Source organism: Notothenia rossii (assembly GCF_949606895.1).
Source record: "Notothenia rossii genome assembly, chromosome: 9".
In the NCBI taxonomy this organism is placed as follows: domain Eukaryota; kingdom Metazoa; phylum Chordata; class Actinopteri; order Perciformes; family Nototheniidae; genus Notothenia; species Notothenia rossii.
Window position 1 is genome coordinate 68,768,262 of NC_136907.1, and position 23,583 is coordinate 68,791,844.

At 40.1% G+C, this 23,583-nt stretch overlaps 1 protein-coding gene across 2 annotated transcripts; it reads left to right on the forward strand.

Annotated features, from left to right (window-relative positions):
• The first annotated feature begins 809 nt into the window (after positions 1-809).
• Positions 810-23,583, forward strand: atp6v1h (ATPase H+ transporting V1 subunit H). Of its 2 annotated transcripts, XM_079651909.1 has the most exons (14): positions 810-948; positions 1,664-1,815; positions 2,665-2,764; positions 3,426-3,515; positions 4,340-4,453; positions 5,760-5,864; positions 7,020-7,079; positions 7,995-8,092; positions 10,625-10,817; positions 14,571-14,749; positions 14,920-15,045; positions 15,962-16,063; positions 17,433-17,546; positions 23,198-23,583. In XM_079651909.1, exons 2-14 carry the CDS (start codon positions 1,712-1,714, stop codon positions 23,262-23,264), a joined length of 1,452 nt encoding a protein of 483 aa, XP_079508035.1. In that variant the 5' UTR covers positions 810-948; positions 1,664-1,711; the 3' UTR covers positions 23,265-23,583. The 2 variants fall into 2 exon arrangements, with proteins under 2 accessions (XP_079508035.1, XP_079508036.1); XM_079651910.1 differs by lacking the exon at positions 7,020-7,079.

The window sequence follows — 23,583 nt, forward strand, 5'->3', positions numbered from 1 at the left end:
CATTAAAGACTCACACGTATTTGATTAGCTAGAATCTAGCTAATCAAATACAAAATTCAGTTCAATTGGAAAATAAGTTATTGACCACCAGTTCAATTACTTATTTTCCAGACCAATCAGGATTTTGGATGTGTCTCCTTCTTCTCTTTCCAAGATTATTTTTGATTTCAGGGGCTGTTTGCAGCCCTGTCAGGGATTTGGCAGCAGGGGGACTTGGTTGTATCGATTTCATATATCACAGCAGCAGCCTTCACTTGTTTTTCTATGTCTGTTTTTGGGAAAAGCTAGTGAATAATTCAAAAAGACAATCGTGGTGTAGAGTTTATGAATTACAAGCTAACCAGCAGCATGTACATTAATACAAAATGGACCCACCTTTACCAGCTGTAGCATTACAATGATGTCTACATAACATATAACAAAACAAAGCAAATATATATATATATATAAATATATATGTCTACTGGAGTCCTATGAGTTCATCATCATTAATTAGTTGATTTAAAATGTAATAAACTAAATATGCATAGTAGCTTACTGAAAGTGTCATAAATGTTGAGAATTAAAAAAACTTGTTTTACCAATGATATGTAGCCTACTAAAATAGAGGTATAAAGTAGCATTTCATGTAAATACCCAAGTAAACTACATAGGATACTGCAACATATATACAGTGGTTGAGCACGTAGGCCTACTTAGTTATTTTCCCCAGTGTTTGTCAAACAGTTCTACCGTCTAAATGTTTATACTAACAATTATAGAGATGATAGTTAATATTAAGGTTACCAGCTGCATTCAGTTTGATGTTATTTCTGATGTTAAAGTAGAAAACTTCTCCTTCTTCTCTGATGCTGCTGGGTCACGTGCTCTGCGGTGCATGTGACTGTCACATGATAGAAGTGACGCGGTGTTGTAGTCAGTCAGCTGTTCGCACAGGACAGCAACTAGGTGGGTAAAAAACACTTATTCAATACCAGAAATATGTAAGACTATTCGTATTGTGATTTGTCGGATTTTGTGTTTATACATGTTTAACCTGTGCGCTGGTGTCTGTGTCATATAGTGACAGAAGGGATGCGAAGCTACGTTAGCCAAGCTAGCTTTGGTTAGCATCCTCAGCTTATTTTGCTAGCTAACGCTGTCACCCGTGTCACCGTTAACGGAATAATTACACTATTTTATATATATGCGTGATATTTGTTATACAACCGTGACATATTTTAATGATACAGAATATATACTGCGTAGTTTATTTTGGAAACACACACCATGAGATGTCGTGACATTGGGTTAAGCTAATTGTGTCGGATAACCTGCCAGCTGTTTAGCTTCAGCTGATGGTTAGCTTAGTCAAACTATGAAGATGAAATATGTTGGGTTAATGTCTGTGACACACGTCGAAACATTCATGGCATTTTTTTGGCAAATTATGTATAGCTCTAAGACAACTGCGTAATAGCATTTCCCCTGGTAAAGCTCTGTAACACCTTACCAAACTAGCTAACTGATGAACCATCTTTAAGTCACTATCATCATCAGGTGGTGTATATCCGGCTATAAGTGTGATCCGCAGTGTGCAAGTTGTAAACACAACCAGGCCAACACATCGACTCTGATTTCGAGTCACTGCTAATTCAATGTTAATTATTGTGTTTCCATCCAGGTGGAGCTGGATTTATTTCTCTCTCTAGTGTAGTAGATAACTAACAGGATGGATATCCGCGGGGCAGTAGATGCTGCAGTGCCCACCAACATCATCGCTGCGAAGGCGGCAGAGGTGCGGGCCAATCAGGTCAACTGGCAGTCCTACCTGCAGTAAGTACACACAGTACACACTAATGCTGTTCAACCGAAACAACTCTGCCATTAATTCTACTTGAACCGAGCTGACAAATGTAGTTTAGTTTTATGTATACATACATTAAACTAATGCTTCAGAGGGTTTCAGTGCTTTACTTGTCACTAGTTAGGACATCAGATACATATGTTTTCTGAATAACGTGCATATTTAGCTTATTTAGTTATTTCTTTAAGTCTCTTTATGTCAAACCATTCTTAGACAAATTAAGCTCTCCCTACATCAATCTTTATGAACACTAAATATTGTAGATCAAGTGCATTTGTCAATCTAAATTCAGCTATAGTTCCTGTATTGTGATTCACTGTCTTGAATGAAACTTCCTCTTTGAGACGGTGCATTTTAATAAGGCAGTGCCAACTTTTGACTCACATTATAACTTCTTAAAAAATCATATGATGACTTGATTCCTTCTTTGATTTAGTCTGGATCTAATATAATTATCTTTTCACTATAACTATAACTAGCTACCTCCATGTACAATCCATGTTGTGGGTTTAGCCTTTGCTTGAACATGTGGTATTTGTTGTTGTTGCCATTATTGTGCTAGCTGCTCTAGCAATTAGAAGCTGCATGCTAGGGACTAAACAAAGCCCAATCATTCAGTGAGAGGATCAGCATACATGTATGTTGTATGTCTTACTTAGGTGTTAGAGGAACTGTTTTAAATGTCTCATGAATAATCATTAGGAGCACACTCAATTAGCCAATCCACTGTGAGCCTGGCTTCTTTTTCAAATCAGAAATGTACATTATGAATTGCATAAAGTGCTAAAATGGCAGAATCCTGATGAATTCTCTCCTAGGAGTCAGATGATCTCAGCGGAGGACTGTGAATTCATCAAGAAATTTGAGGTGGCCAACTCTGAGGAGAAACAGGTCATTCTGACCAATGAAGGACATCAGGTATTGAGAACTTTACATTATCTGTGTTCTTGGATAACATTCTCATCTATACAGCAGTTTGGTTTAGATTTCTTTCTGTTCTTACCTTTAGTGTACAACCTTTTAAACTAAGCAAACAGACAGTTGCAGGATGAACATAAATAATGGTTTTTCAGACTTAGACTCACAGAGCTGGTGCCTATACGTACAATTACTCACACTAAGGAAGAAGTGGTCCTTTTGGGTATTGCGTACAGGAGAGCAACTATTATCTATTGACTGAGTGCTTATATGGTAAATTGTGCATTACCATACAAGCACTCAGTCAAGAGGAAACATGTTGCTCTCCTTTCAATGTTTTAGTGTTGTACAATTCTACTTTCAAATGCTCTGCACTACCTGTTTTAGCTTTTCAAACACGTTTGAACCGGACTTCCTGGTTCATATTCTGTTTTCAGTACCTCACACTATTGCAGCCTTATGAATGGTTTTACTGACGTACTGTCTATCTGACACACAAGTCCTATGCTGTATCATAAGAATGTTTTGTTGAGCTCAGTTAGTCTCTGGACTGTTTTAAGAGGCAGAAAAAAAAGCAAAGGCTTTTCAATTTGTATTGATTGATTGATGGGTGGTGTGTATTTCTGACTTTGTATGTTTCTATTTTGTTTTTCTTGCTCAGTGTGCTAAGACCTTTCTGAACCTGATGGCACACATCTCCAAGGAGCAGACGGTCCAGTACATCCTGACTCTGATTGATGACACTCTGCAGGTACACAGACAGACCCAGTGACTGTGGACAAATAGGACATGCTTGCGCATATATATATATATATATATATATATATATATATATATTTTAAGAAGACAGTGGTCAGAAAACGATGTATCTTTGGCCCAAATATTTGACCTTGACTAAGCAAGAAGTTTGCTTTAGGTTTTTTCATTGAAAGTCTTGGGCCATGTCATGAATTGATATAAGTTAAATGGACATCATTGTCATTTAAACAATGAAGTTCTCTCTTCTGTTAGAATTGTAGGCCCAACTGGGGGAGGGTTTGATAATGATTGCAAATATAAATCACAGCATTTCATTTTAAACTTATTAATTATAATGCGCTGGATTGGCAGACTTGCAAGATTTGGAAAAAACTTAGAATTTTCACCTCATTTGCCCTTTTTTGATATTTTATCCTCCCATAAATTGAATATATAAAATAAAAACAGTTTTGTACCTTAAACCCTATCATAAATAAACCATATACAGTCATTTTGAATATATTGGTAATCTCTAATACAGCATTTTCCCAGCAGCTATTGCTGTAACAGATTAAAAACTGGCACTAATGGATTTAAGTACAGATTACTAGTTACTGTCTGAAGTCAAAGGATGATTTATTTATAATTGTTTACGGATGAAGAAATCCGACTCAGTCATCCTTGTTTTAACATCCTGGTTTATTTTGGAATCACTTCCACAAAACCTTCTTATTCTCTTTGAGATCAAAAAGATAATTAGTTGGTTACTTCAGCTGTGCAGAAAATACAGTGAGCATTAACAATCCAAGAGCTGATCTTAATTGATTTGTGATTCAGGAGAACCATCAGCGGGTCAGCATCTTCTTTGACTACGCCAAAAAGACGAAGAACACCGCCTGGTCCTACTTTCTTCCAATGCTGAATCGTCAGGACCTTTTCACTGTCCACATGGTGAGGGGTGTGTGGTTGATACAGAATGTTTTTCATATCACAATTTCCGGTTTTCCCTGCGAAATAAGAAAAGTTATTGCATATGTTTAACCCAGTGCTATCCTATAACCCTTTTACCATGCTTAAAGCTTAACCACTGTGGTATGTTTGGTTGCTGACATGAACTAATTAAGCATAATCTATAACAACATTACATCACATGTCATTTTTATTCAAAGCGACTTACATACATTCAGTACTGTGGACAATCAGGAGCAATTTGGGGTGAAGTGTCTCAGGGACACAACGACATGCTGACTGTAGTGGGACTCAAACTTGCTATCCCCTGATTCGAAGTCCAGCACACTACCCACTGAGCCACAGCCTCCTCCGAACAAATGATAGTTTGCTGAGTAGAATATCAGAGATTACTCAGATAAAATGATTATAGTTCATTTTTGACAGACATACATTTTTCATGTCATCTTAGCAAGGCATCAATAATTCCTGACAGAGCAACTTTCCGCTTTTCCACAAAAACAAGCAATTCATGTAATCATTTCTATCTTCCAACCTTTTCACATAAAAGATGGCCACCCAAAGACTAACTGATTACTATGACAGGGCTCCCATATATTAATTATAAAGCAGGTGGGCACAACGTGACCCCGAGTCTGCATCACAGCACTTAAACTCAATCCCACTCTCATGCCGACTCATGCTTTTTAAATTAGAGCGACAATATTTCTACAAATTCTCTCCTGCCAAGAGGGAAATTGGAGAACAGAGCTTGTTACGGTGTCATCGCAGGGCTCAGGAAGCACTTTACAACCTGAAATTGTTTATTATTAGGTTGTTTTCCTCAGTCATATTTTTCCTTTAGTGCATCATGTTTTGTGTTCAGTCAGTATTTTGGTCTGGGCACAAGGGATTTCAAATCAAAGTACTTTCGTCCAATCACTTTTCTTTATGTATCACTCTTCCTGGAATTTAAATTGAAAGTCCCTAATGCATCATAGGAGACTTGATCGTATAGCAGCTGCTTCAATTAATACAAAGTTGAGGCATTTCTTAAACTTAGGGCTAAATCAAAGCCGCAACATAAATCTGTTTCATTATTTTTGCTGAATATACGTATTAACTGTACGTATACTTTTTACATTTACATCTAATAGGAAGTATTTATCAAATAAATGCTTTACAAGTCGAAATGACTGCCACTTCTGCCTTTTCAGTAATGAGTAACACATGCTGTGCATAGATCTTGTGCAAAGTTTGATATTGGCCTTTCTAAAGTTGAATGAGCCTAAATGTCTTTGTCTTTCAGGCGGCGAGGATCATTGCTAAGCTGGCGGCCTGGGGGCGTGACCTGATGGAGGGAAGTGACCTGAACTACTACTTCAACTGGATCAAAAGCCAACTCAGTTCACAGGTATGCACATCAGAATACTCAAATACCTTGTGATGTATAAAAGTCTCTCTCTCTAAATATCTGGACTACTGAGGTGGATTCAATGCTTTTCATCATGGACTAAATAGTCATTAACTGCATCCGTTACAGAGATGTTGCCATATAACCTTTTCTTACCTGACAGAACAGTACAGTGTGATTGTTGATAATTAAGAAACGTCATTAGGGGTCACCAAAATGAGTTTATAGTGTCAACTTTATCACTATTGTGACATTTAGAAAGGTCCAATTCACTGGGATTCATCCTCTTTGCAGCATGAATATGCAAATCAGATGTTGTGTTGACATTGTGTTCTGTATACTTGAGTTTTGAAATGCCTTTTAATTAAATGTATAATTGCGTGGTTTAACAACTTAGATATTGTGACATTAAGCTTCCTGAGAAAGGCTTTCTTCAAGTTCAAGGCTTTTATTGTCATGTTTACATACCTACGGTGTAGATATGACAATGAAGGTCACAGGCTCCTCAAACAGTGCAACACAATAAACAGGTAAAATAGCACAAGTAAATAAAATAGAATATAATTCTTATGTAGAGTTCACATTTTTTCATAGAGTAGAATCGTCTATTAAATAGGTTTGATTATTTGTGTTCGTCCTCACAGTGAAATCGTAATCTGACAGATTGTAATGCCTTTATTTGTTGTGAGTTTGAGCAGGCCTCTTAGACCTTGAGACAGTTTGATGAAAGCTGCGCCGTTGGGCTCGGCTTTGCCTTGGCAGATGTATGCACTAAAGAGTGGGCTGATACAATACCTCCATATTGATTCCCAGCTTCTTTTGTGCTCCTGAATTGAACACCGGTACTTCTAAAATATCCGGAGGTGTAGTTAAATTCAGAAATAGTCAGCTCTTTGAAAAGCTTTTCAGTCTCTCTTTGTTTTAAACATTCTGGGTCATTGCAAAATATGTTCTCTAAGTATACCTCCTTCTTGAAACTGCATTTAATAATTCACTTCTCTCCTCAGCAGCAAATCAACACAATGAGTGTCCACTGTCACTGAAATGCATTCGGGTCAAGAGTTCATCATATACTGCGTAGTCCAGTGTCACTGTCACTAGACTCACAGCGATGGATTCTGAACAACTGTGCACCTGTTTTGTTTCTCTCATTAGAACCTACATGGTACAGGTCCAGAGTCAGGCTCAGGAGCAGGAACTATTTCCCCCAGTGAAGTGAGTATGAGTGAAGTGCATCTTCAATCGGGCGCTTCCGAAAGAAACAATGGCAGGGCTTTTGCAAGCTGGCATCTGTCAGGTGTCACCGGACTCTCACATACTTTCTTCTTCCCTCTTTATCCCTCCCATCCTCCTATTGCATTCAACTCTTTCATGAGTAATTGCAGATGGCTGGAGTCCTGACTGTTAGTGTAGTAGAGGAACTCTTCATTCAGACAGCATGATGTTTGCTGCCACTGATTGGTTCTAACTTTAGACATCGCATGCATTACGCCACTTCTCTTTAATGCTGAAGCGCATGACAAACAGCTTTTACTTCTCATCGAGATACAAAAGAAAATTGGAATAACATTTGCACAGCAGCAGCATCCTGCCATTTAATATCCCATTCAGTGGTGCGAGCATAGAGAGAAGTGTGCTCAGTAATCGCTTGACATGAGTGCTATTTAATAATCGAACATCATATTTTCCTCTGCATTTCCAACCAGGTAACCTCCACTCTTCTGTCCTCACCGCTGCCTGTTCCTCTTGCTGGACTTTCGCTTTTTCTTCAATCTTTGTCAATTAACAGATTAATATGATGTATTTTCTCCTCTCTAATCTCAATTTACATTATTCTGCTCAGGTGTGATGGGACACCTTTCCCTGCTCTTGCTTTGTTCTGTACTATTGGGTGTGTGATCTAGCATGTAGTATAACACTATAGACTGCATGTGCAATGCCTCAGGATTGACTGGTGGTGGTGATGCAAGTTTTGGACTGGCCTTCTTCTGTGTGTTGTATCTGCTTGTCAACTACTCCCATGTGTCAGAACTGCACTAATTGAACTTCTAACATTGTGTTGGTTTTCCTAACGACACAGCTAAGGCACACGCTTCTGTTTGAGTAAATGTTGGTTTCTGTCTATTGCAGAGCTCTCAGTACGTCCAGTGTGTGGCTGGCTGCCTTCAGCTGATGCTGAGGGTGAATGAGTATAGGTTTGCATGGGTGGAAGCTGATGGAGTCAACTGGTGAGTGATAACTCCTCTTAAACTGGTTTCATCCAGTATTTCACAGTCTACACATTTTTTTAAATTTTAAAGGGGCCCTTCTTTGCACCTTTTGAGTTTCATATTTGTTTTCTGAGTCTCTACTGTGACATGTTGACGTGCTTTAAAGTTCATATAGGTATTTTTTTTCATACTGTTTTTGCTGCAGCACCTCTTTTCACCCTCTGGCCGTTTCTCAATGTCGAGTAAACCTGCTGCAGAGCCACTATTTCAAGTATACTTCTTCATCGAGTGGCGCCGATTGCTGGGCATTTAACATCCATTTAAAAAGTGCCACTCAATTACGTAGTATACTTGAAATAGTGGCTCTGCAGCAGGTTTATTCGACATTGAGAAACGGCCTCTGTCTTAAACCAGAGCAAAGTCTGCTTTGATGTAATTGGTCATCTACTTGTCCCGCCCCTTAGACTATCACGTACAATGTCATTCAACTTTATAATCATTGCACATAGTACAGTACCTCAACATGCAGTTTGCATCCAACCAGAAAGAGCAAAGAGTAGAAAAGGTGCAGATGAGGGTACAGTATATATGCCCGGGTTAGAGTATGCAGTTTGTAGTGGATGTAATATATGGTTGTATCATTTTTAACGTATACAAAAGGAAAGAAAATGTGCAAGGTCGGCCTGGCTGGAGTCAACCGGGTGATAACTCCTCTTAAACCGGGTTTCGTCATTTTTTCCGAATCTAGAAAAGTTTTCTTTTGAAACTGTAGAGAGATGACAGAGAGGGCATCTTGGTTTAAAGGTAGCCGTCACTTTAGAATGAATGTCACAAAAAGCACAGAAATAAGTAAACACTATAATTTCTGCCAAAAAAGTAGACAGTCAAAAACCAACGCCACTATTGTGATGATCATTACTCCTCAAACTGATCTTTAGAAAGCGGCAAGAATAAGAGGACCCTCCTGTCGGATCCATAGCTCGTAACAAGCTGGATTACATTATCTTTAAAGAGCCAATTACTGATGAAAGAAAAGACCTCATGTACCTGTTAGTGCCATCTCCAGAGGTGAATGTCAGCTGAGGTGGAAGCAAATCAAGCCTCTCCTTGTAAAGGGAGTCCAGCAGGATGAGTGGAGCTCGACCTTTGTGTGACACTCTTAAGCTTCCTACAGGAATCAATCTTTATTGCATTTTCAAAGGCCACCCTTTCAGAAAACCTTTCATGTTTTTGACTTTGCGTCACATTGTTGATAGAAGAATAAACCTTCCATAAAGAAGACTTCCACCACACCAAAACACCATAGTGCTATAGAGCTAGGAAATGTTTATCATTCCTGTGTTTGGAGAAAAAGCCCTGTGGTTTTAATAGACATGTTCACACAATATACTTGTTTGAGTGATTGATGCATTATATTCCATCCATCCATCCATCCATCTTCTCCCGCTTATCCGTGGTCGGGTCGCGGAGGTAGCAGTTCCAGCAGAGAGCCCCAAACTTTCTTTTCCCTGGCCACATCAACCAGCTCTGACTGGGGGATCCCAAGGCGCTCCCAGGCCAGAGAAGAGATATAATCCCTCCATCTGGTTCTAGGTCTACCCCTTGGTCTCTTCCCAGCTGGACGTGCCTGGAACACCTCCCTAGGGAGGCGCCCAGGTGGCATCCTAACTAGGTGCCCGAACCACCTCAACTGGCTCCTTTCGACGCGAAGGAGGAGCGGTTCAACTCCGAGTCCCTCCCGGATGACCGAACTTCTCACCTTATCCCTAAGGGAGACACCAGCCACCCTGCGGAGAAAACCCATCTCGGCCGCTTGTACCCGCGATCTCGTTCTTTCGGTCATGACCCATCCTTCATGACCATAGGTGAGGGTAGGAACGAAAATGGCCCGGTAGACAGAGAGCTTTGCCTTTTGGCTCAGCTCCCTTTTCGTCACAACGGTGCGGTAAAGAGACTGCAGTACCGCTCCCGCTGCTCCGATTCTCCGACCCATCTCACGCTCCATTGTTCCCTCACTCGAGAACAAGACCCCGAGATACTTGAACTCCTTCACTTGGGGTAAGGACTCATTCCCTACTTGGAGTGGACAGTCCATCGGTTTCCTTCCTTCCTCCATGCATTATATTGTGACGGCACATTTCTGAGGGGAGGATGTTATGGTGAGTGAATAATCAATATTGTCTCTCGCACAAAGTAGAGCTGAATCCCGTCTCACTTGGTCACTCCATTTCTTTCCTTAATACTGCATTGTGAAACCAGCCCAGCTGCTTGATATGTGTTTGATCATTATGCTATTTTGTCAGATGTGCGACTCGCTCCCTCGCTGTAGTCATAATTACTCTCTATTTCAAGCAATTCTTCTGCATCTAAAGACTGTCAGAACCTTTCCCTTCACTTTGCGTTATTAAAAGAGATAATGGATGAGCCGCATTCAGGCGCACAGCTGTTAACAGATGGCAGATATACATGGGGGTCTTTTCCCCAGCACTCAGTGGTTTTTTGTTATTCATGTTGTTTTTGAATCATTAATATAATGTTTTTACTTTAAAGCATCACAGCGGTGCTGAGCAACAAGTGTGGCTTCCAGCTCCAGTACCAGATGATCTTCTGCGTGTGGCTGCTGGCCTTCAGCCCTCAGCTCTGTGAGCAGCTGAGGCGCTACAACGTGGTGCCGGCGCTGTCCGACATCCTGCAGGAGTCCGTCAAGGAGAAGGTCACCCGGATCATTCTGGCTGCTCTCAGGGTAAGTGGAGGAATCTCAAATGCCACTATTCACTAAAAAAGTTTTGAGCACACTAGTTGGATTTATTTCCCATGCCTGCAAAATGTATTTTCTTTCCCACATTTTTACCATGAGCCCAAACTATTATAAAGTGTTTTAATGGAGATAGAAAGTTCTTTAGTAGGTAATAATGTTCAGATCAGCTTTCTATCCCCAGAGTCCGAACTAAACATGACGTTCAGTTAATATGCTCCAAATATCTGGAACAAACTCCCAGAAACCAACTCTTACTACTTTTAAATCCAGACTAAAGACTTTTCTTTTTGCCGCTGCTTTTAATTGATATATTCACATCTCACACTGAACTCTGTAACTTTTATTTAATGTTTATTTTATTAGCTTTTCTTTTTAATGACTGTTTTTAAATGCCATTTTCTTAATGTCTTTCATTTTTTGTAAAGCAGTTTGAATTGCCTTGTGTTGAAAGGTGCTATATAAATAAACTTGCCTTGCCTTTGAAAATAGGGGAATCAATTCAACTCGATTTGAAAAGAAGAAGCCAATGTCTTTTGAATCTCAAAGTACAACATGTTTTATTTAACAAAAAAAGGTAATAATAACAATAGCTTCATTTGATATTTAATGTATCTGGTATCAAACTGAACACTTAATAATAATAATAATCACTATTGTTCTCACCATATAAATCAGGATCCAATGTGAAACATGATGAGTTTTCCAGGTACAGATGTGTCAGAGAACGAGCCTATTGGAGCACCTGGTGGAAACATCTGTCACTGCTTAAAAAGGGCACATGAAAGGGGGGCACTTTTGATCAAGTTTGAAAACCACCGATCTCAAGGTACTTTTTATTTTCAGCTAATTTTGGAGCTTTAAACATTTTTTTTTAACTTAAATTGCTTGCAAAAGTTTTCAGATCATAGTTCAGTGCCAGCCTTTTAGTTTTGATATAAAACAGCCCGTTTGCAGTTTTCAGCACAGCACCTTTTGATAACAACATGAGCAAAGTGAAACACACCTCCTACGCAACAGACGAGGCAGCCAATAAAACTACAAAGCCCTTCAAAATACATAAAAACGATTTATGATTGTTCTGCCTTTTCACCTTCCTGCTGCGATTGCTCCAAACTGAATATATAATGCGGTCCTAAGTAAAAGCTTCGGTCTGGACTCGCTCGGTTGTTTCTCGTTTGGTAATGAACTCCCCATACTCACTCCGACTAAATCAAATTAAACAGAAGACGCCACATTTATCTTCATATGCTGTGGGGCTTTTATATGAAGGAACTCAGTGAGTCTGACACGGCACCAGCATGGGTCTGGACCTCTGGGGAAAACACATTTCAAATCTGTGTGATAACCAATGGTGGAAAGTATATTCACTCAAGTACTTTTTTGACATATTTGTACTTTACTTGAGTATTTCGAGTTAGTTAATACATATACAAGCACATGATATGCTGATATGTTATAATGAAGTGCTACTCATCTACAGTATTTATCTTAATTTGGTCCACATTGACAAACTACAAAACTGAAATGCTCTTAAGGGATCATATTAAACCATAACAATAAATCGCTAAGAAAATATCCATTCTGCGTAACCAGTACTTTTAATACATTTAGCTGATAATACTTTATATTTTTCTGAAATGGGCCTTTGTGCAGAATGAGCACTTGTTGTGCTTTAAGTACATTCTGATGCTAATACTTGTGTCCTTTTTGTTTTTAAGGACACTTCTAAATCAGGACTTTAACTAGTGGTGGAGTCTTTTGACACTATAGTATTTGAGCTTTCACTAAAGTAAAGTATCGGAGTACTTCTTACAACACTGGTGATAGCTTCCAGATTTTCAGAGGGTTCGGTATTTGGAAGAGTATATCAATGTTTATATCAAATGTTACAGATAACCTCTCTTACAGTGTACTTATACATTTGACTGTACAGCCTGCTATACCTGGCCACCTCTAACATGTATCATAAAGTACACCAAGTCAACGAATTACAGCATTGAAGGAATGCAGATTTTAAATGAAGGGCTTCAACGATATCCCAGCTGTGTGCTACACCAGGCAGCCTCAGCGACCTCGCTCACAGCACAATGGGGAGGCAAATGATGATTACATGATTGAATCATGAGCTCGAAACACTAGTGGAGGAAAGTTAGAGCTCATTTTAAAACCCAACTTCCAGGAAGGTATTTAAGGTTGCTTGTATTTCTAAAGCCAGATCCAATCAGTATTTCACTGCCATTGTCACCTCAGTGAATGGGCATCTGTGCTCCTGATGGAATATCTTTCTTGTGTCTTTTGTTTACTCTAAGAAATTGCTCTGAGACCAGATTTCAGAGGGAATATGTTGTGTTGTATTATGTTCGCCTCAATGCGCCGCATATGTTCATTCTTAGATTCTTCCCCAAAGCTCATTCATCACCCCTCCTGCTGCAGAGCTGTCACATCAATCGTCTGTGAATGCACCCGTTAAAAAGAAAGGGGCTTGGTTTCTTAATTGGTGGAAGAAGTTTGAAGTTCAATTCGACTGTTATATATTACAGCTAATTAAAATCAATTGTGTGCATTGAAGGGAAACCCTGGAACGTCGTGGAGTTGAGCGGGTTTTCCCGAGAGTCATTGAAACGTACCTTGCAGTGAGTGTGTGAGAATTAAAGTGAGATTAAAACATTATTCCTCACCAACACATTTAGTTGAAGAACCACACAGTGCATCTTGCAGGTTTTTTGTCAAATTAAGATTATCACATGCACTGGGAATTGTCTTTTTACCACATCCTTTTAGAAAAATCTCCCACATTTATTTGTTTTCCCTAATGTACTCATTATGCAAATTCTTCTCACCGCATGGGACTATGATTGTGACTTGAATTATCCGAACCATCTGGGAGTCCTTGAACACAACCCTTAGAGGCATCACTGCTGTGCTTGTGATGTGTTCCCCCTAACTTAACATAAATATGTTCTCTATCTTTGATATAAGTGCCCCAGAAAACTTTCTTTTAGCCATATTCCTTCATAGGCAAGCATGCGTTATACATTTGCTGTGACTTGTTGACTTACTAGAGAGGGATGTTGGGAAGGAAATTGCCAGTTGTAGATTTGTCCTCAATGCTGGGTCACGAGTCCCACAGCTGAAGCCACTATTATTCTCTCAAGGTACCTGGAGTTTCTTTGACCAGATATTTTGCTTTAGAAATAGCTTTTTACAATACCTAACAATGTGTGCTTGTTGCAGTGCAGCTCTGCAATCAACCTTTCCACACATCACTCCAGCAGTGGCTCAGTCAGTAGGGGCTTGGACTGTGAGCCGTAGGGTCGCCGGTTCAAGTCCCCGACCAGACCTAAAAAATGGAGTGTGGACTACTTGGAGAGGTCCCAGTTCACCTTGTGCCCTGCCGTGGTGCCCTTGAGCAAGGCCCCCCCCCAACATTGCTCCCCGAGCGCTGTGCAATAGCTGCCCACTGCTCCTAGTACTAGACTCCTGGTACTAGGATGGGTTAAAAGCAGAGAACACATTTCACTGTGTGCTCTGCATGTGTGACCATTAAAGAGGGTTTCATCCCATTCTATTCTATAATACCTTGAACCCTGCTTTAAGAGCTTTTTAAAATGCAGTGTCCACCTTGGAAGAAGTTCATAACCAAAATCATGTTATTTTATATTAGAAGTTTTGGATACAACTGTATTTAATATCACGTAATAAAAGTGGCCTTCCTCACACTGTCTCTGTCTCTTACAGAATCTCCTGGAGAAGTGTGCCGAGAAGGAGACTCGTCAGGAGTACGCCCTGGCCATGATTCAGTGCAAAGTGCTTAAGCAACTGGAGAACCTCGAGCAGCAGAAATACGACGACGAGGACATCACCGAGGACATTAAGTTCCTGCTGGAGAAGCTGGCAGAGAGCGTGCAGGATCTCAGGTAAGCAGAACATTTATGAACAAGCAACCAGACATCTTCAGACATGAGAGGCTTGTCTGAACACCATCTGGACCTCTCGACCACCTTCTCAGTATGGGTTGAGAGGAAGTAGCTGATGGACAAATACAAGGTTATCCTCTTAACAATCTTTTTTTATTTTATTTCCACAGCTCATTTGATGAGTACAGCTCTGAACTCAAGTCTGGCCGCCTGGAATGGAGTCCTGTCCACAAGTCTGAGAAGTTCTGGCGTGAGAACGCTGTCCGCCTGAACGAGAAGAACTACGAGCTCCTAAAGTAAGCATGAGTTGAAGGGAAACATAATACACACTCACTCACAGTCCAAGGTGGAGAACAAAGCCGTATAAAAACAGGTTCACGTCGTACAGAGGCTGTGGAAGCAACAGCTACTCATTTATTTAATTGTTCATGTGTTCCACATTTGCCTGCTGTCTGTATTGTTTGAAATGTGTGTCTTAATGGATACCTTGTCCTTTAACTGCAAACCAAATCGACCTACAGGTACAAATACATAACCTGAACCTGAGATGTTAGAGAAGTTAATTCAATTTGAACTCTGCTGTTCCTAAATAAAAATATAAAGACTTTAGTCACTATGAAATGTCCCTGGCCACATGTTCAAAACACTTCACCCAAAGGTTGTGCTTTTAGCAGCTGTGGAAATGCCATGCACTCAGCATCATGTCTGATTATTGCAGAGCCTCTTAACATTGTTTTCCTTTCTTGTTGTGTTTGTGTCCAATGGAAGGACACAGATCAAAAGAGAAAAGACTTTAGTTCATGTCTGTGTTCTTTGTTATTCAGTAGCACACTCTGGGGCTGTTGATGTTCAGTAAAGACTCTGATCATCACATCTCATTGTCCTCTCTCTGTAATCAGCTCAGGCATCATCTTGGCTTAAATTACTCTCAACCTCTCTGTGTCTCACTCTGACCCCAGAGGTGTTACTCATTCAGATGTCCTTGGGTTTTAGATTGGAGGGTTTCTAACCTTGGCTTTCAGAGAAACCACTTATTTAATACATGGAACACTTCTTCAGGGAAAATAATTTTGAGCAAATGTATTTCTCTGAAAAGTCTTTGCCTAAAAGCATAGGAGTCATTTTTTGGAAGTGAATGAGTTGTCAGTCTTTGAATGTAAGAAAGTCCTTTCCCGTCAAACACCTTTCCTTTTGTCTGCCTTTCTTAAACAGGATCTTGACGCGGCTGTTGGAGGTGTCTGATGATCCTCAAGTCATCGCAGTGGCAGCGCATGATGTCGGAGAGTACGTGCGACATTACCCACGCGGCAAACGGTACGGCATATTTCTCTGAAAAGCAAGACATATCAAAGCTTAAAGCCACTATGGGTAAAACACCTTCAAGTAGCCAGTGCCCCCGATGTGACTAATCACGTTTGTTGATTTTCACCGATTAGCCTGCACACATTAAGCTCATCCCATCTGCTCACAACCTCCAGGAAATAAGAGATTCTTGTCTCCGTGTCAGTTAGTGAACAACATTCAGGAAGTTTATCATATTTATCTTCTGAAATCCTCCGAAGCTACAGCTAGTTCTCTAGTGTCAGCTTCCCCTATGTGTCCCCTATTCCCCATGTGTCAAACTCAAGGCCCGGGGGCCAAATCAGGCCCAGGATAATTTCTAATTATTATTAGATCTGGCCCGCCGGTATATTGCACACACACCTTCACTCAACCCTGAGGGTTTCCTCAGCTCAGAGCCTGAGCCCAAACATTGATGAGCTTGCACCTGAGATGAGATGCCAAGTATCTGGCTTAGTGTGTATCACAGAGCAGCACACTGAGTTTAATGGATGTTTCCTTCTGCACTTTCTTTCTTGTGACAACAGGGCAGGTTTGTTTTTTTCTTTGAGGGAAATATTTTTGTTGAAGCTGCTGTTGGCCTGTGGAAAAATGTAATCATAAGAAATGACTCTGGAAAAGCTGCAGATAGAGCCATAAGGAATGAATGCAACTGATTATTTAATGTTGTTTTTGTAGGCAATAATTTAAGATTAGTTAGTTCCAGGTTTAATATGTGCAATAAGTTCATTTCAATAAGTTCATTTCAATAAGTTCATTTCAATAAGTTCATTTCAATAAGTTCATTTCAATAAACATTGAACCAGTCCGGCCCTCGACTGGTACCGATTTTTTTATTTTGGCCCACTGTGTATTTGAGTTTGACACTCCTGCCCTAATGTTTGTCATCCTAATCACATGATTGACAGATCAATAATGGACTGTTTCTTGTCTCCCATACGAATCGTATACTCTGTAGTAAGGTGTCAGGGTTAATACGCCCCTTTTACCCCCCCAGGATAAATAAAGTAATCTCATACAGATTTTGATAGATAATGTATTCATACATTCAGATTGAAGTCCATTATATTCAATTCAATTCACCCCAATTCGATATGTGTTTATTTTTCTTCCTGGTCACACCATGTATTGTTATCACATGCATTATGTCTGTTTTCCTCCCCCAAAAACGACATCATTCTCTAAGGCTACTGACCCTTCATTAGATGCAGTGCACATTTCATTCAGGCAGCATTCAGTTACCTGGGGATGAGTGACCTGAAACATTACCTGTAAAATAACACCTGTTTTCAGTGTGGTTAAAGACTTTCTCCCATTATCCCCTTTTTGTCCTGTATTTCAGGGTGATCGAGCAGCTGGGCGGGAAACAGCTGGTGATGAATCACATGCACCACGAGGACCAGCTCGTGCGCTACAACGCCCTGCTGGCCGTGCAGAAGCTCATGGTCCACAACTGGTAAGAACACGCTCATAATGGCGTTCAGATGTTGTCATAATTGAACTTGAGCAATTCCAATTGTATTCAAAACAGGCTTTCTGACATTAAATAACAACCATACATTTGCATATAAATGATAAAAGGCCTTGCACACAATCAAAGGTCTTTTCAGTTCTTTTTGACAGATTAGACTTCTGCTTATGTTGAAGCTGGGATAAGATGGATACAACTATCAATTTCTCAAACAAAAACAACAAGACATTCAAAGAGATGTCACTCAAGCTCTGTCTGTACACGACCGCTCGGTCCTAAAGGGAAACAAATCGAATCAAGATCAATAATGACATCACCTGCGTCGGTGGGCAATGCTAAGGCCTTTAAAGATCAACTTCAAATCTATGTTTTACTTCATCCGGTGTTCAATAGGTTATGACCGACCATATGGCTCATAGATCATTCTAATTAAAAAAACATAGAAGACAGAAATTAGTTTATTTAATCGTTTTATTCTTCACATGAAAAAAAAGTTTTCCTCACTTTTGATTTGATGCTGGAAATCAAATGTTGGCTGATCCATTTTAAAGTTTTTTTTTAGTTCCTGATTTTATTCATGCCTAAATGATTCATCTAAATATAATTGAAATGGCTATTGCAACTTTCAAATTCTGGAGGTTCAATGTTTTTGTTTATGATCAAATGTATTTAAAATACTTTAAAATAATTGCTGTGTTGCAGAGATGCAAAGAAAACATTCCTTTTTATACAGATCTCTAGAAAAAATGACATCATAAGCATTTTAATGTTTTTGTAATGAATTGAATAATGATGTTACAATGATCATTACCTCTAGTATCATTATCATAATATTGCCATTGGATTAGCAGCTCAAATAATCACATCAGACTGGTCGAGAGCGTCAGGGTTTTCCCCTGATCAACTTTCAATGACAAAATCAATCACTCTGTGGAGCTTGGAGAATATCTGTTTTTCCAGAGGGAGAGCCCGAAGGAGTATAAAAGATTCAACGTCTTTTCTTTGCCATTCAGCGTCATAACCGAGGCTCAATGTGCAAGGCTTTGTCAGCTCGGTGAGTTTGTCTTTAAAGGTCCCCTATTATTCTCTTCTCATCAATATATTATAGATATATGCAAAACATGTCTCTGAAGGGTTCGGCTCAAAATACCAAACAGATCATTAATTGTAGCATCCTATACACCCCTCTGATTGTTTCAGCCCTGTTCCAAAAGGTCTGATTCTCCGTCTGTAGCTTTAAAGGGGACCTATCATGCAAAATATACCTTTTGTACGTCTTTTATACATGAATATGTGTCCCCGGTGTGTCAGGGGACTCACACAACCGTCTCTCTTTTCCTCCGTACACAAATCTCTAAAAACGGGGCTGCAACGGATCTGATACAGATTTGAAAATAGTGTGACTTCAGTGACGAGGAGCTCTGCCTATATGGCCAACTCTCCACCAATCAGGGGAATGAGAGGTTGCCGTGGCATGGTAACAGCATGGTAACAGCATGGTAACAGCATGGTAACAGCATGGTAACAGCATGGTAACATGACGCTTGTAACTCGGGCCCCTCCTTTGCTGGGGGGCGTGGTCAGCTGCAGCTCATGCAAAGACAGGGTGGAGGAGAGCAAACTAGAGCGAAATGAGGCATGGCTAAAATGCATGATCTGTTTGGTATTTTGAAAAAAAAAACATATAAATATACCTTATATACAGGGGTGCACACAACTTTCTCAGTGAGGTACTCAGATGAGTACCTGGAGTCAGTGTTTGGTACTCCAACTTCCGGCTCCCCTCAAAGTTCCCATGAAGCCCTCTGTATCGCGAATGTCAGCGGGTGGGGGTGCTAGTGGAGTATGATGAAGCCCTCTGTATCGCGAATGTCAACGGGGGGGGGGGTAGTAGTAGAGACGTTGTGATCAGCTGTTTTAGCGCAGTGCTGCTGTACAGGCCGACGTTAACAGCAGCCCTGTCTGTGCACACGGAGACCAACTCCGTCGTCCGATGATCTAACCGCCTTCTGGAAAAGCTTCACATATACATCGGTACGCAAATGCGCTTTGTGACACAAGTGACGGTACGCATTTCAGATTGTTGCCGCGCATGCGTACCTGCGTACCACTTATGTGCACCCCTGCTTATATAGGTATGGCCCTCCAATATATTATTCAAATATAGCATGATAGGTCTCCTTTAAATGCAAAGGAGCTGCTGCTGGCCACGCCCCTTTGAGAAGTAATTAGTGAAAAAGGAGGAGATTCAGGTGATAAGGTGGGGGGTGTGACCTTGGTTGGTGATTGGCTAATGATTGCACAAAACATCACAAAGTGGCCCAAATGTGATCTGCTAATCTGCGGTCATGTTTTTACATAGATGGATCAGAACACAGAGGGGACACATATTTATTTAGAAAATACAATGAAAACAACATTTTGCATAACGGACGTTTTAGCAAACTTCTTTCTTTCTTATTTTTCCACTATCAAATTCTTAAACTCTCAAATATGGTTCTTTAGACATTCTCTATTCAAGTCTCTCACCAGCACCGTTACAAACTCTATATGCTTTATCTAGCTTCAGCTCTGCACCACTCTTCCCATTCACACACTCAACATGCCCATCGTCTTTGCTTGTGTTCTCTACTGGATTGCTTGGAAACACTGAACATTATCAAACAGCAAAGTGAAAATGTGTTTGTTCTGCTGCCGCTATCTAAAGCTCATTGTGCTCCCAGAGTAACTGGATGGAGGTATTGTGTTCTATATAATAGTGTAGTGCTGTTTTCCCATCTAAGTGAACTCTAATGTTTTAAGCACACTGTTTGTTCCCTGAAGTGTGGGACAAAGGGTTTCAGTAACCATGGAACAAAAGCAGATTTCCATTATCTACTTACAAAGAAGGATGTTTTTTTCCCTCATTTCATCCTGAATACTATAACCTTCAAAGTAATGTTTTAATCTATAATTATATCTTAAATGTCCCATCGTATGCTTTTCCGGTTATCACCTGTCCTTTCGTGTGCTACGTAGCTCAAAACAACAACAAGAGACGTACAACATTCAGGAGACAACAACATATAAACAACAAGAATTCATACTTCAATATGCAGATACAGTTATTAAAGTGCAGGAATATATCGGTTTAAGTAAAAATGAATATATTTGAATTTGTATAAAAAAAATATTGTGTCAGTGCAAGCTGGAGCTTAGTGCAATTATTGCTCTGGGGAAGAAACTGTCTTTTAACAATGAGTTAAATCCAGTCTATCCAGTGATAGGAAATAGGCCTTTTGTTGAAACCCAGAATTCACTTCTCATGTTCTTATTATATTAATCTGCCGTAAGAGGTAGAAGAAAGGACAATTGTTTTTGTCTGCGCCTTCTGACAAATACAGTTTGATATGTTGAGGCAGCAGCGCAATGATTGATAGTGTTTTGTGTTGAAATAGTACAATAGGGTTTGAAAGGGACAATGGCGTAAATATTTCTTGCTTTGTTGTGGTGTCAGTTCTCTCTATTATTTATTGGCTGCTTTTCTGTCGGACTGTATCTCGACAGGACTTCTCTGATAGGGAGAGGGTTCTGTGTCAAGGTTGTTTCGTCACATTGAGTAATAAGCAGCGTACAGAGTGAGGAGAATACTGGAGCTTCTATAGAAGGTGAGATGTGGTGCAGAGATATTTTCAATGCAACACCACACCTAACCTCACGTTGCCTTGCCAATGTGTCCATGAGAAGAGTTTCTCCGCCCCTGCTGTCATGACAACAGCACAGATGAATGTGTAATCTGAGAAAAAAAAGTATCTTATTTATCATCGCGCCCTTCAAACTGCTTTTGAAAAGTAATTTTATTTATGGTGATTGTGGAACTTTCATGAAATGTCATTGGTTTTAAGCCCATCAGCTATTGAGAGTGGTGTTGTCCTTGTGCTGCTCTGCCTCCAGGATGACTCACAGCCTCCTCTGTAAAAGTTTTCATGTGAATCTCAGGATGTTTTAGCCTGGCAGAACAAGGGCTGCAAACATACCCAGATGTCAGTTCAGAACCACTGTGCACAAAGGCAAAAAGAATGACTGACCTTGGTGAGGCTTTCTCTCTCCAGTCCTCTTTTTACTGAACACATCCCTGAACACAATCTGCTGGTTTATTTGCTAGTGTGTCTTTACCTTGTAGACCTGATCATTGAATAACCCTCTTCATTCATATTGAACTAATTGTAATTTATTAGCCCTAATGTTGTATTTTGAAACAGTAATCAAAGGATATGTTTTAAAAGCTCACAGCTGTTGTTATTGTTCATTGAGTATTTCATTTGCTATAGTGCTGCTAACATTTACACTAAGATGCTTTAATTAAACATGTTATCATCAATCTTTATTAGGTTTTTTATTCTGTTAGGTTAAACTCTTCTCTTGTTCCTTTTGAATTGCATCGTCACTGATAATAATAATAATAATAATAATAGTGTTGTACGGGATAGCGTTGTATTTTCTGACAAATCTTTTACTGTTGCAACCTAACTGTGTAGGTTGAAATCCTTCCAAAGCTCTGGATGAGCCAGAACTTCATAACTGCGTCTCATCCGTCCAATTCTTGCTCATTCTCTTTTAACTCCCTGGAGATATTCTGGATCAACAGATAGCTGCTATTTGTAGACCAGCGAAAGGGTTATCAGTGGCAACATCAGGGGGTAGGTGTGGAGATATCTCATCTTAGATGATTCATTTTCATCTTAAAGCTGACATTCTCTGTTCGAGTGAGCTCTTATAGCAAGCAGGGGATGGTTCAGTGAAGCTCAGAGGTATCAAACCGCTTGGTTTTGGTAGATTTGAATGAATCTTTAGCAGCTGTGAGGAGGGATCCCTGGAGAGTCCGCAGATTTCATTGTTGCCACAACAAAGAACATGTGTATATGTCTTTAATTAAAGTACCCAAGTGTAGAAGGAGATTCTCGGTCCCTTGGAACACAGTGAATACCTTCTTGATTTGTTCAGAAAACACGGGACTAAGTCAACAATCAGAGGAGACATTCTGCTTTTGGGATTCCCCCCTTTCCTGTAGTGTGTCAAGTTTTTGTAAGTAAATAGTCCGCAAAGGCTCAAATCCCAAAGTTCCCTCCACACTTGAACTCATACAAAAAAGACATCACTATTTAACAATCGTGCTTTTATTGGCTAGTGCTCCAACACATTGTACGTGATAGGCTAAGGGGCGGGTCATCTCTAAGCGGTTGACTAATCACAACAGAGCCGGCCAGCTAACAAATCAGAGCAGACTGGGCTCTGGTTTCAGACAGAGGGTGAAAAGAGGTGCTGTAGCACAGGCATTATGAGACAAATAAAGAGCTTTTTGAACATTAAAGCATGGAGACATGTCACAGTAGAGGCTCCACATACAACTATTAAACCTGAAAATGAGCATAACAAGGACCCTTTAAAGTGCAGGTAAGAATGCTGTGATGGTAGAAGAGCTGTATTTTTCCTGGAACATGCAAAAGGTTATTGAAATATCCATGAATCATTAATGCTATTTTTATTTGAAAGTTTGGACCATTAGGGGAAGGGGAATTATAATACATGTTATTCAGCTTTTGGTTGGTTTGTGTTGGAAGCGCTGAGGTATAAAAGTGTTTTTCTTTTTCTCACAGGGAGTACCTGGGTAGACAGCTGCAGTCGTCCGATCAGCAACAAACTCCAGCCGTGGCCGCCCGCTGAACACTTCCTGAACACGTGTGTTTGTGTCTCGCTGTGTGGATGAGTGTGTCCTGTATGTACATTGTTCCATTCCATTTGAATTACCTGCTGTTCATTTTGTGTAATGACTTCAGACGGTGTGGTCTCCTCCTTCGATCTGCACCCGGATGATCCTCGATGTAACTTGATTTGACTGTCGTGCTTCGTGTCGTGAACTCAGTGACGTGTGGTGATGAAGTCGCACTTTATGTCTGTGATAATGTACAAAACTGCAACTTATTTAAGTCTTTCCTGTAAAACATATCGTCTGTGTTCCAATAAAGATTCTTATCTATCGTGA

Bases quoted from the DNA above. Each gene is read 5' to 3' on its own strand.
- atp6v1h (XM_079651909.1), top strand. From the start codon at position 1,712: ATGGATATCCGCGGGGCAGTAGATGCTGCAGTGCCCACCAACATCATC. The intron at 1,816-2,664 runs GTAAGTACACAC...ATTCTCTCCTAG, and splicing joins AACTGGCAGTCCTACCTGCA to GAGTCAGATGATCTCAGCGG. The intron at 4,454-5,759 runs GTGAGGGGTGTG...TTTGTCTTTCAG, and splicing joins ACCTTTTCACTGTCCACATG to GCGGCGAGGATCATTGCTAA.